This window comes from Somniosus microcephalus, chromosome 8 (assembly GCF_052327205.1).
Source record: "Somniosus microcephalus isolate GS21.2 chromosome 8, FLI_Smic_1.0, whole genome shotgun sequence".
NCBI lineage: Eukaryota > Metazoa > Chordata > Chondrichthyes > Squaliformes > Somniosidae > Somniosus > Somniosus microcephalus.
This window is the reverse complement of record NC_140994.1, coordinates 158,800,937-158,814,395: the sequence shown is the minus strand read 5'-3', so window position 1 is coordinate 158,814,395 and position 13,459 is coordinate 158,800,937. Positions and strand designations below refer to the sequence as shown.

The 13,459-nt window shown below is 52.9% G+C and overlaps 1 protein-coding gene across 3 annotated transcripts in view; it reads left to right on the top strand.

The window, feature by feature from the left end:
* Positions 1-989: 989 nt before the first annotated feature.
* simc1 (SUMO interacting motifs containing 1) overlaps positions 990-13,459 on the top strand; it is a 49,896-nt gene continuing 37,426 nt past the window's right edge. The window contains exon 1 of one of the 3 annotated variants that reach the window (XM_085995290.1): positions 990-1,352. In XM_085995290.1, coding sequence (XP_085851416.1) covers positions 1,197-1,352 — 156 coding nt within the window. In that variant the 5' untranslated portion in view covers positions 990-1,196. The remainder of the gene's footprint in view (positions 1,353-13,459) is intronic. The other 2 variants (XM_085995288.1, XM_085995289.1) reach the window with 2 other exon arrangements.

The following is a 13,459-nucleotide window of genomic DNA, read 5'->3' as shown; positions in this document are numbered from 1 at the left end:
GAATGGACGGACATGTGGCAGATGAAATTTAATGCAGAAAAGTGTGAAGTGATACATTTTGGTAGAAAAAATGAAGAGAGGAAATATAAACTAAAGGGTACAATCCTAAAGGAGGTGTATAAACAGAGAGACCTAGGGGTATATGTGTACAAATTGTTGAAGGTGGCATGGCAGGTTGAGAAAGCAGTTAAAAAAGCATATGGAATCCTGGGCTTCATGAATAGACGTATAGAGTACAAAAGCATGGAAATTATGATGAACCTTTTATAAAACACAGGTTCGACCTCAACTGGAGTACTGTGTCCAATTCTGGGCACCACACTTTAGGAAGGATGTCAAGGCCTTGGAGAGGATGCAGAAAAGATTTACGAAATGATTCCAGCGATGAGGGACTTCAGTTACGTGGATAGACTGGAGAAGCTGGGGTTGTTCTCAGAGCAGAGGAGATTTGATAGAGGTGTTCAAAATCACGAGGAGTGGATAGAGAGAAACTGTTCCCATTGGCGGAAGGGCCGAGAACCAGAGGACACAGATTTAAGGTGATTGGCAGAAGAACCAAAGGCAACATGAGGAAAAACCTTTTTACTCAGCGAGTGGTTAGGATCCAGATTGCACTGCCTGAGTGATGGAGGCAGATTCAATCATGGCTTTCAAAAGGGAATTGGATACTACCTGAAGGAAAAAAATTTGCAGGGCTACAAGGAAAGGCTGGGTGAGTGGGACTAGCTGACTCTTCATGTGGCAGTTGCCAATTAAAAGTCAACCGTGTGCCCCTTTTTAAAGGGGCACAAACAATAAAGACTGTAACTTAAAACAAATAAAAAGGAACTGCAACACATCAAATTAAAATTCCATTTCCAGTGAAGATGATGCGCTCCAGTGTGTGACTAGCTGAAGTGCTCTTGCAGAGAGCCGGCACGGACTCGACAGGCCGAATATCCTCCTTCCGTGCTCGAACCATTCTGTGATCCGGTCACTGGCGCGGCCTGTGCGCCTGGCTGCACAGCGCTTGCTGCTGCAGCAGGGGGCGGTACAGAGCTGGCGCTTTCGCCAGTGCTAAAGATGGCGGCAGGCTGCTTGGTCGCTGGCGGCCAGGCCGCCGTTTCCCTTCCGTATTGCGAGTCCCTCTCGATATCGCGGAAGCACCGCGTAGGCAGAGCCCGCACCGAGCCTCGGCCGCGACATCTCTAAGAGCCATGGGTGACGTGATCGAGATCAACTCGGACGATGACTCGGACGTGGAGATTATCGGGGAGACGGTGGCGCTGGGCAGCCAGGCACACCGACACCCGTACGTCTCCCCGGCTTGGAGCCGCTTTCAGCGGCTGAGGGAGCTGCTATGCCCTCCTCAGGTCAGTGCGGCCGGGATTTAGAACTACTGCCGAGTTTTTGAACACAAACAGGAAGTAGCGGATTGCGCATGACCGTTGTGAGGATGAGGGCGGGGTTGGGAAGCGCCATCTTTGATACTGGCGGCGATCACGCATGTGACGTCACTGGGATGGACCCATTCCGCGAAAGACACGTGTGAAATTGCAGAGTTCAGAAATAAGACAATGGGGCTGAGTCTCGGCAACTGGTGGCAAACAAGTTAAATAATGGGCTTTGCACGACCCAGACTCCTTTTTATATTGCTAACCACACGAAAATATGATTATTTGGTGTGTAGATTTTCTTTTACAATAAAGTGGGTTTTTTAAAATTAAATTCAACTAACTGTTGATTTATGAAGGAAAAGAACTGGTTTTAAACTGTAAACTGTGACCTCACAACAATCATTTACAGTTTACATTTAAATCGGGATGAAGTCACGGATCTTTATTTACATTTGTAATTGTAATCAGACCTTAGATAGTCACTCAGGAAGAGTTATCCCAGTATGCTACCTAGAAAGATAGCCATGGTGTGGAGATGCCGGAGTTGGACTGGGGTGGACAAATGTAAGAAGTCACACAACACCAGGTTATAGTCCAACAGCTTTATTTGAATCACAAGCTTTCGGAGCGCTGCTCCTTCAGGTAGCAAAATACTGCAGATGGGTTTACTTTCTATCTACCATTGTGGTGATTAACATGGTAACCACAACTCCTGTGTGTTTGTTTAGTGATGAAGGTACAGTTGAACAAATGTCAGTAATAAACATTGTTAAAGAGGACCATGCCCACCAAGCCATTGTTTCCTCCTGCCCCAGCACCGAACTCGCATCTTTCTCTAGTTTCTCCCCTCCCCTCTTTGAGCTCATCTTGTTCATGAGACCCAGCTCCTGCTGTCTTGACGCTATTCCCACTAAACTGCTGACCACCCAATTTCCTTTCCTGGCCCCGATGCTAGCTGATACAGTCCCCACCGTTTAAAGCGGCCATAATGATATTTCTGCGATTTACCCGTTATATGCGCTGGACAGGAAAACCAGAAAGTGAAGTAACCCAACATATTTTTTTAAAAAGGAAATCTCATTTAGCAACTGCCTCTCCTAATTGTTGGCCGTTGCATCCAGACTGTCATCACCATGGTAACCGCACTTTAACGAAGTGTGAACAGCTGGTAGACCGGACTCTCTGAATTCAACAGAGCTTTTTAAATCAGTAAGTATTTCGAGTGTCTATTGACACCACTGTGTTAGGCAATGAGTTGGAGCCAGGGCGAAACTTGCAGCAAATAGTGTAATGAACAACAACAGCTTCCAATTATAAAGTACCTTTAATGTAGTTTTAAAAAATCCCCAGGAGCTTCAAAGGCGTGTAATCAGACAAAAACATTACACCGAGCCAAAGAAAGTGACATTTGGCCAGGTGACCAAAAGCTTGGGCAAAGAGGTAGGTTTTAAGTAGTGTCTGAGAGGTGGAAAGGTGAAGTGGGACATGTTGTGTCCGTGTATAGTAAGACACAGACTGCAGGAGAACGGTACAACAGGTGTTTACTAAACGTGGCTCACAGTGGAACTGATCTGTACAGATTACTACTCAGGGCTATATACAGGTGTGGTCACTGCCGGTACTGCAGTATACATGAGCTGTAAAAGATAGTTCCCCCCTTAAAGGTATATACATTACAATTCCTCCCCTTTTAGATTAACAGTACCATAAATAACACTCATTTAACAATTAAATATCAAACTAATTACAATTAACACTTTTAACATGCAACATTAGCTGGAAATAGTCTATTTATATATTCAGTCTTTGGGGAGGCTTCCTGATCCTTTCTGGATAGCGCCTTTCCCGAGTGTCTTGCTCTTGGTGCGGAGGCGATTCTGGCCCCCTCTCGTCAGTTGGTTCATCAGCTTCCGATGCTACTGTTTCTGGGGTAGATGCGACCTGTACGTCGGTTACATCACCAGGTACGTATGGGCGAGGCATGGGGTTGACTTGTTCCTGTGACTCTAGGATCTGGTCAGCGTGGCGTCTCACGATGCTCTCCCCAACGTCCACTGTGTACATTAGTGGGCCCTGTCGTGTGCATATCGTTCCTGGCTGCCATTTTTCTGTTCGGTAGTCGCGGGCCAAGACTGGTTGCCCTACATTGAAGCTCCTTGTTGGCTTCTCATGGATGTGCTGGAATTGCTTACTCTCAACATCTCTTCGTACGTTTGGTCTGAGCAAATCCAGGCGAGATCTTAACCTTCGGTTAAAGAACATCATGGCTGGGGCCTGGTTGGTGACTGCATGTGTCACATTCCGGTAGGCGAACAGGAAATTGTCCACCTTGTGCTGCAGCAGAATGTTGCCATTGTACATAGCCTTTATTGCCTTCTTAAAGGTTTGTACGAACCTCTCAGCCAATCCATTTGTGGCTGGATGATACGGGGCGGATGTGTAATGCCTTACCCCATTCTTTTACAAGAACCTCCGGAACTCTTCGGACACAAACTGTGGTCCGTTGTCGGAGCAAATCTGTTCTGGCAAGCCATTCCTGGCAAAAATGGTCCGTAGGACTGCTGTAGTTTTCTCCGTGGTGGTGGAGGACATTTTGATGACCTCAGGCCATTTCGAGTGCGCATCCACGGCTATTAAAAACATTGAGTCCATGAATGGACCAGCAAAATCAATATGCACCCGTTGCCATGGAGATGAGGGCCACTCCCATGGGTGTAGAGGGCCCTGTGGTGGTGCATTTTGGACTTTCTGGCATCCTGAGCAACTCTTGGTCAGGTCCTCGATTTGTTTATCGATTCCCGGCCACCACACATAAGCCCTGGCTAGGCTTTTCATTTTTACCCCTCCCAGATGACCCTCATGAAGCTCATTGAGCACTCTATCCCTTAACTTGGGTGGAATTACCACTCGGGATCCACACATCAAGGTCCCCCGGCACACTGACAGCTGTTCTCTCCTTGTCGAGAATGCTGGCAACAGTGAGTCGCCATGTGCTGGCCATCCCTTCACCGTCAAATCATATACCCGAGACAGTGTCGGGTCATTTCGGGTTTCCTTTTCGGTACAAGCATTAGTTACCAGTAGGTATTCAACTATAGTCAAATGGAATATTTCAACAGGATCCCTGGTGCTTCCTCCGCAGTAGGCAGTGGCAGGCGTGATAGCCCATCAGCATTTCCATGCTGTTTCGTGCCCTTATATTCAATCTCATAGTGGTGCGCCCCTAGAAAAAGTGACCATCTTTGTAGTTGTTGCGCAGTCATCACCGGAACGCCCTTCTTCGGATTAAAAATGGAGACGAGGCTGGCGATCAGTCAGCAAGGTGAATTTCTGCCCGTGCAGATAGTGATTGAACTTTTTCACTCCCCTCACTAGGCTGAGGGCCTTCCTGTCAATCTGGGTGCAGTTACGCTCGGCTGAGGTTAGTGATCGTGACGCAAAGGCTATTGGCCTCTCTGAGCCGTCCGAGAATTTGTGCGACAGCACCGCTCCAATGCCGTAGGGTGACACATCACATGCCAACCGAATTGGTAATGCTGGGTTGTAATGGGCCAATACCTCTTTCGATGTGATTAGTGTTTTGCTCTTCTGGAAAGCTCGTCTACATTCGTCACTCCACTTCCATGGCACCCCAGTTTGCAGTAGGGTGTTCAGTGGGTGTAGTATTGTAGACAAATTTGGCAAGAACTTATGGTAGTAGTTTACCAGCCCGAGGAACGACCTCAGTTGTGACACATTTTCCGGTGCTGGAGCCTTGACTACTGCCTCAATCGTCTCTGGTGACTTATGTAACCCCTCTTTATCGATAACATGGCCACAATGCGAGATCTGTTTTCTAAAAAACTCGCATTTGGGGCGGTTAGCTCGGAGCCCATATTCCTGCAATCTAGTGAGCACCTGCTCCAGGTTGACGAGGTGATCACTGTCATTTTCGCCCGTGACCAGGATGTCGTCCAAATAACACTGGGTCCCTGGGATCCCTTGCAGGACTTGTTCCATTGCCCTCTGCCAAATAGCCGGAGCTGATGCTACCCCGACTACCAGACGGTTGTATTGGTAGAGACCTTTATGGGTGTTGATTGTGAGGTATTTTTTTGATGCTTCTACCTCCATGTGCAGATACGCCTGGGCCAGATCAATCTTAGTGAAGCGTTTCCCTCCAGATAGCGAGGTGAAAATATCTTCAATCCGCGGAAGTGGATATTGTACGGTGTGAAGGACCAGGTTCACTGTTACCTTAAAGTCCCCACAGATGCGAACCTTCCTTGGTTCCCCAGGCGTGCTGCTCAACGACTTTTTCATCACAGGGACGATGGGTGTAGCCCACTCGCTCCAGTCTACCTTGGACAGTACACCTGAACGTTCCAGACTCTCCAGCTCTGCTTCGACGGCTGGGCGGCTCGCATAAGGTACCGGTCTGGCCTTAAAAAATTTTGGGCTTGCGTTTTCTTCAATTTTAATCGTCGCTGTCATGCCTTTTAGTGTTCCGAGTCCTTGCTGGAACACTTCTTTCGCGTCAGTTAGGATCTTTGACAGTCGCCCAGGTGTGACGTCTTCATCCTTTTTGTCAGCCACAGTCAGTGCCTGTATGGAATGCCAATCCAGTTGTATTTTCCGGATACATTCACGTCCCAGTAACGGTGGTCCTCCATCTTGCAATACATACAGGTCTAGTTTTGGTGTTTCCTTACCGTTATATATAACGGTCACCCTTATTTTTCCTTTGGGGTAGACTTTTTGCCCCGTGTACGTCTTCAAAATAATTTTTGTGTCTCTCAAGGGTATGTGTGAGAATAGCCGCTCGTAGTTCCGTCAGTTTATGACTGTTAGGGCTGATCCTGTGTCCAATTCCATCTTTACCTGGACTCCTGCTATCTTGAGAGTGACCCAAATGGTTCGGTGATCCTCCGTTGTGATCACATTATGTAGTTTCAGACAACTCAGTCCCCTGCTTTCGGAGTCGTTATCACTCTTTTGTTCGTCTGAACTATTCTCCATCATCTTATGTACCTTCTTGTACTTTCCTTTGGTAGGTTTCTTATTGCTGGTTTTCTTTCCCGACCTGCAGACTCGTGCTATGTGTCCTACTTTTCCACACTGTCTGCACACTTTGTCTTTGAACCAGCAATCATTCTGGCCGTGCGTTGTTCTGCCGCAGCGATAGCACTTCTCTGTTCCATATGACATTTCGTTTGTGCCATATTCTTGCGGTCTCTGTTGTATCTCTGCAGCGCCCCGTGCTGCTGCTTCATATGACACCGCAATGCTGAAAGCCTTTTCCAGCGTAAGGTCCTTTTCAGATAAAAGCCGTTTCTGGGTTCCTTCACTTTGAAGCCCACACACAAACTTGTCCCTTAAGGTATCTGCCAGTCCCGCTCCAAACTGGCAGTGTTTCGATAGTTTGCGCAGTTCTGTTACACAATCAGCATTGCTTTCATCCTTATGCTGGTTCCGTTTGTGAAACTTGAATCTTTCTGCTATCGGCAGCGGTGTGGGGTTTAAATGTTCCTGTAGTATCGTTACTATGCCTTCAAAACTCTTTTCCATTGGCTTCGTTGGGGTTACTAGATTTCGTAATAAACCATACGTCTTTGCACCCATTAAATTTAACAATACCGACGCTTTCTTGTCATCTGACACCTCATTTGCCTTGCAGTATACCTCTATTCGTTCGACATATGTAGTCCAATCTTCGATTTCATTGTCAAATGCGGTGATACTGCCACTCTTCAGCATTTTGGGTGTGGTTTAAAATGGCGTCTCCCAATGACTTAAAATGGCGTCTCCCACGCTTTCCTTCCTCCCCCGCTGCTGCCAATGCCGCTCCTGGCGGTTCTCGTGGCAATGGCGGCGGCCTGTAGGTTTCGCGCGCTTCTCCTGCGCTGCTGCCAACGCCGCTCTCGGCGGTCCTCGTGGCAATGGCGGCGCCTCGCGGGTTTCTGTGCGTCTCTCTCTCCCTCTCTCCGACGCTGCTCGGCCCCTGAACACCGGCTGTGCCCTGTGCGCTCTGCCCTCTCTCTCTCTCTCCCCCATCGACGCTGCTCGGCCCTTTGCTGTGCCGCTCGGTCGGGCTCTAGCCTGCCGCTGTCCAAGAAGGGTCTGCGCACTACCTGGTGCCAGCCCGTTTCGCTGCACCACCTCGACTGGAAAGCCAAGCCTGGCTTTCGACAGCCTCCCCTGCAATTCTCGATCTCTGCTGGATGACTGGGCGGTTGCCCGTGGTCGACGCCCGAGTCTCTGGCCTTGACCTCCAATCCACTGATCTCCAGGAACGAATCCCCGGGAGGTGATGCAGAGTTGCAGGTAGGTTCAAACTTGCCTTGTCGCCAATGTTGTGTCCGTGTATAATAAGACACAGACTGCAGGAGAACGGTACAACAGGTGTTTACTAAACGTGGCTCACACTGGAACTGATCTGTACAGATTACTACTCAGTGCTATATACAGGTGTGGTCACTGCCGGTACTGCAGTATACATGAGCTGTAAAAGATAGTTCCCCCCTTAAAGGTATATACATTACAGGACAGGAATTCCAGAGCTTAGGGCCTAGGCAGCAGAAGGCATGGCCACCAATGGTGCGGCAGAGAAAATGGGCCTCTCCCCTCCCTATCTCTGTAACCTGCTGCAGCCTTCAAAGAACTCTATGTTTCTCCAACTCTGGACTCTTGTGCATCTCCTGCTCCCTTCACCTCACCATTGGTGGCCATGCCGTCTAGGCCCTAAGCTCTGGTACTCCCTTTATAAACCTCTCCTTCTTTAAGACATTCCTTAACACCTACCTCGTTGACCAAGCTTTTAGTCACCTGCCCTAATGTCTTCTTTGTTGCAGTGTTGATTTTTGCCTGATAACGCTCCTGTGAAGCACCTTGAGATGTTTTCCTATGTTAACGGCTCGATATACATGCCAGTTGTTGTTGTAATTCTGATTCAGCTTATCTGGTTTGCGACAATGACTGCTTTTCAATACGCACATCTCTGCTCTCCACTTCCTGTACTGTTGCTTCATCCATTGCTGCTCCTATCCTGTTGCCAAATCACTTCTTCTTGAACAAGTGCTCCAGCCTGAGCAACGGCTGCCACATCCACCATATCCCGACTCTCTCCAGGTTACTCCATCTCTGTGTCCTGGTGGTTATGGGGGTTCGGTGGAGAGGAGGGGTGGGGGGGGTGGAGAGGAGGGGTGGGGGGTGGAGAGGAGGGGTGGGGATGGTGGAGAGGAGGGGTGGGGATGGTGGAGAGGAGGGGTGGGGATGGTGGAGAGGAGGGGTGGGGGGGTTGGAGAGGGGGGTGGGGGTGGTGGAGAGGAGGGGTGGAGAGGAGGGGGGTTGGGGTGGGGGGTGGTGGGGGGGTTGGAGAGGGGGGGTGGGAGAGGAGGGGGGTGGGAGAGGGGGGGTGTGGGAGGAGGGGGGTGGGAGAGGAGGGGGGTTGGAGAGGAGGGGGGTGGGAGAGGAGGGGGTGGGAGAGGAGGGGGGTGGGAGAAGAGGGGGGGTGGGAGAGGGGGGGTGGGAGAGGGGGGGGGTGAGAGGGGGGGTGTGAGAGGAGGGGGGGTGGGAGAGGAGGGGGGTGGGAGAGGAGGGGGGTGGGGGTGGTGGAGAGGAGGGGTGGGGGGGTGGAGAGGAGGGGTGGGGGTGGTGGAGAGGAGGGGTGGGGGGTGGTGGAGAGGGAGGGGTGGGGGGTGGTGGAGAGGTGGGGGTGGGGGGGTTGGAGAGGGGCGGTGGGGGGGGTGGAGAGGAGGGGGGTTGGGGTGGGGGGTGGTGGAGAGGTTGGGGTGGGGGGTGGTGGAGAGGTGGGGGTGGGGGGGTGGGAGAGGGGGGGTGGGGGGGTGGGAGAGGAGGGGTGGGAGAGGGGGGTGGGAGAGGAGGGGAGAGGGGGGTGGGAGAGGAGGGGGTGGGGGGGTGGGAGAGGAGGGGGTGGGGGGGTGGGAGAGGAGGGGGTGGGGGGGTGGAGAGGAGGGGTTGGGGGGTGGAGAGGAGGGATGGGGGGTGGGGTGGAGAGGAGGGGTTGGGGGGGTGGAGAGGAGGGGTTGGGGGGGTGGAGAGGAGGGATGGGGGTGGAGAGGAGGGATGGGGGGTGGAGAGGAGGGATGGGAGTGGAGAGGAGGGATGGGGGGTGGGAGTGGAGAGGAGGGATGGGGGGTGGGGGTGGAGAGGAGGGATGGGGGGTGGGGGTGGAGAGGAGGGATGGGGGGGTGGGGGTGGAGAGGAGGGATGGGGGGTGGGGGTGGAGAGGAGGGATGGGGGTGGAGGGGGGTGGGGGTGGAGAGGAGGGATGGGGGTGGAGGGGGGTGGGGGTGGAGAGGAGGGATGGGGGAGGTAGGGGTGTGGGGGGTGGAGAGGAGGGGTGAGGGGGGTGGGAGGGTGGAGAGGAGTGGGGTGGGGGGGTGGAGAGGAGGTGGAGAGTTGGGGTGGTGGAGAGGTGGGGGTGGGGGGGTTGGAGAGGGGGGGTGGGGGTGGTGGAGAGGAGGGGGGTTGGGGTGGGGGGTGGTGGAGAGGTGGGGGTGGGGGGGTTGGAGAGGGGGGGTGGGAGAGGAGGGGGGTGGGGGGGAGGCGAGGAGGGGTTGGGGGGAGGAGAGGAGCGGTTGTGGGGGTGGAAAGGTGGGGGTGGAGAGTGGGGGTGGAGTGGTGGAGAGGTGGGGGTGGGGGGTGGAGAGGTGGGGGTGGGGGGTGGAGAGGTGGGGGTGGAGAGGTGGGGGGTGGAGAGGTGGGGGTGGGGGGTGGAGAGGTGGGGGGGTGGAGAGGTGGGGGTGGAGAGGGGGTGGGGTGCTGGAGAGGTGGGGGTGGAGAGGTGGGGGTGGAGAGGGGGTGGGGTGCTGGAGAGGTGGGGGTGGAGAGGAGGGGTGGGGGTGGAGAGGAGGGGTGGTGGAGAGGAGGGGTGGGGGGGTGGAGAGGAGGGGTGGGGGTGGAGGAGGGGTGGGGTGGGGGGAGAGGAGGGGTGGGGGTTGATGGAGAGGAGGGGTGGGGGGAGAGGAGGGGTGGGGGTTGATGGAGAGGAGGGGTGGGGGTGGGGGGAGAGGAGGGGTGGGGGGAGAGGAGGGGTGGGGGGGTGGAGCGGTGGGGGGGTGGATAGGTGGGGGGAGAGGAGCGGTGGGGGGAGAGGAGGGGTGGGGGGGTGGAGAGGTGGGCGGTGGAGAGGGTGGGGTGGAGAGGAGGGGTGGGGGGTGGAGAGGGGGGGTGGAGAGGAGGGGTGGGGGGTGGAGAGGGGGGGTGGAGAGGAGGGGTGGAGAGGAGGGGTGGGGGGGTGGAGGGTGGTTGGAGAGGAGGGGGTTGGAGAGGAGGGGGGTGGAGGGGTTGGGGGGGAGGAGAGGAGGGGTGGTGGGGTGGAGAGGAGGGAGGTTGGGGGGGGTGTGGAGAGGAGGGGGTTAGGGGGTGGAGAGGTAGTGGTGGGGAGGGGGGTGGAGGAGAGGGGGTGGAGGGGAGGGAGGAGTGGGGAGAGGAGGGAGATGGGGGGAGAGGAGGGAGGATTGGGGGGGGAGAGGAGAGAGGAGGGAGGATGGGGTGGGGAGTGGCGGGGTGGTGGGGGGAGGGGAGAGGGGGATGCCGGTCAGGGTGAGGGAGGGGGTGGAGATTATAAGGGCAGGGGGAGGGGTGCCGGTGTGGAGAGGGGGGGGGGTTGGAGGTGGGGGATGGGTGTCAGTGGGGAGAGGGGGGTTGGAGGTGGGGGAGGGGTGGCATTGGGGAAAGGGGGTTGGGGAGCGGTGGCGGTGGGGAGAGAGGGGTTGGAGGTGGGAGAGGGGATGGGGACGGGGGTGGCGGTCAGGGTGGGGAGAGTGTGGGGGAGGGGTGGAGATTGTAAGGGCAGGGTGATGGTGAGGGAAGGGAGGTAGATGAGTCACAGGATGAAGACTTTGCGACTGCTGCCTGCAAAACTGGCACAGGCCTGCATAATCCTGTGGTGGTCACAGGGCCAAATAGTGGGGAGTGGTAGACAATCTTCCCTGTAATCTGCACTATGATCTGCGTGGCCTATTTCTTTCAGTGCGTGGTCCCTTTAAATTTCTGCGCCTGCCCGATATTTCCAATGTAAAAGCTCGTGAGCGAACTACACGCACGTGTGCAGCTTAGAGGAAACATTGGTGGTCAAGTGTCTGCGAATAAAAGCATCCTGGTAGCTCCCTGGGTACCTTACACAGACCCGCTGATGATGTTCTTGTGATCAGCCACGCGCTCTACATTGAAAGAATGGTGGGGTAGAGTTTCCGCTTTAATCAGGAAATTGTCCCCCGAAATGCGCTTGAAATTGTGTGGGTTAAGTTACACTTCAACTTTCTGCTAATATTTGTATAATCACAAATGTAAAATCTGCCATAAACCAGTGCCATCGGGCAGTGTAATAGAACATAATTGTTTTAGTTTTCTTTCCATTAAACCGTATTCCTTTATGTTTCTAAGAGTGGTAACCTGGTGCAGCTTTATTAATACAGCTAAAAATGGGTTTATCACCAAAAACATGCATTTTTAATAAGGGTGTCCAGTCCCCCACCGGCGAGTAACCTGATTTAAAATCACTGAAAATGACCTTAAATAACTGCACTGAACCAGTTAATAGTTTTACTGGTGTACGCTGGTCAGTTTCTTCGTAAAGTAGAAGGTTTTTGACATGGAAAAAGCATTTAAAAAGTGGCCTAAGAAAATGAGCAAATTTGAAGAGCCTTCCTGAACCAGCACAATCGGTGGAAACTGTTGATTTCGACCTGGAGGCGAGGCCAGTTTGTGAGCGGGGTTTGATTCGGGCGAATTGAATCTTGAACCAGTATAAAAGATTGCAGGAAAGACAAACGCAAGTGATTTTGGGCATAACTTACTTACATTTAAAATTCCCCGATCTTTTGCGCTGGTTCGGCCGATTCCGCCCGGATTGTGCTGATGTTACTGGCGGAAACGAGCAGAAACTCGACCCTGGTATCTTTTTCTGTTGATGAATGTTGCTGGCTCGTGCTCAGTCAGTGACCTAATGGCCACATGTGTGCAGTCAATCACACCCTGCATGCGGAGTAAAGCCAGCCACTGCTGCAAAGCCAGGAACTCTGTCCTGTTAACTGCTGAAGTCAGCGGAGAAGGTGATCGTAGAATCATAGAAAGTTACAGCACGGAAGGAGGTCATTTCGGCCCATCGTGTCCGCGCCGGCCAACAAAGAGCTATCCAGCCTAATCCCACTTCCCAGCTCTTGGTCCGTAGCCCTGCAGGTTACACCATCCCAAGTGCACATCCAAGTACTTTTTAAATGTGGTTAGGGTTCCTGCCTCTACCACCCTTTCAGGCAGTGAGTTCCAGACCCCCACAACCCTCTGGGTGAAGAAATTTCCCCGCAAATCCCCTCTAAACCTTCCATCAATTACTTTAAATCTGTGCCCCCTGGTTTTTGACCCCTCTGCTAAGGGAAATAGTTCCTTTCTATCCACTTTATCTAGGCCCCTCATAATTTTATACACCTCAATAAGGTCTCCCCTCAGCCTCCTCTGATCCAAGGAAAACAGACCCAGTCTATCCAGTATTTCTTCATAGCTAAGATTCTCTACTCCCAGCAACATCCTTGTAAATCTCCTCTGTACCCTCTCTAGTGCAATCGCATCTTTACTGTAATGTGGTGACCAGAACTACATGCAGTACTCTAGCTGAGGCCTAACTAGAGTCTTATACAGTTGAAGCATAACCCCCCTGCTCTTGTATTCTATGCCACGGCTAATAAAGGCAAGCATTCCATATGCCTTCTTAACCACCTTATCAACTTGGCCTGCTACCTTCAGGGATCTGTGGACATGCACTCCAAGGTCCCTTTGTTCCTCTACACTGATGTTCTGCTCGACCCTGGCAAAGAGGGCGTTGGTGACCTGCTTAATGCAGCTGTGAACTGCAGACTGGGAGATGCGGCTCATGTCCCCTATAGCAGACTGGAAGGATCCAGTGCCATAAAAAATCAGGGCTGTGGTGACTTTGAGGGGCACTGGCATGTCAGCCAGCAGGTCCTGTTGTAGGGGGGGCTGCAGAGTTCTGCAGCAGCCTGCCTGGTGAAACGCAGTCTCCTCCTGCACAGCTCCTCAGATAGGTCGAAGAAAGTGACTCTTGGCCTGTAGACCCTGTGTGC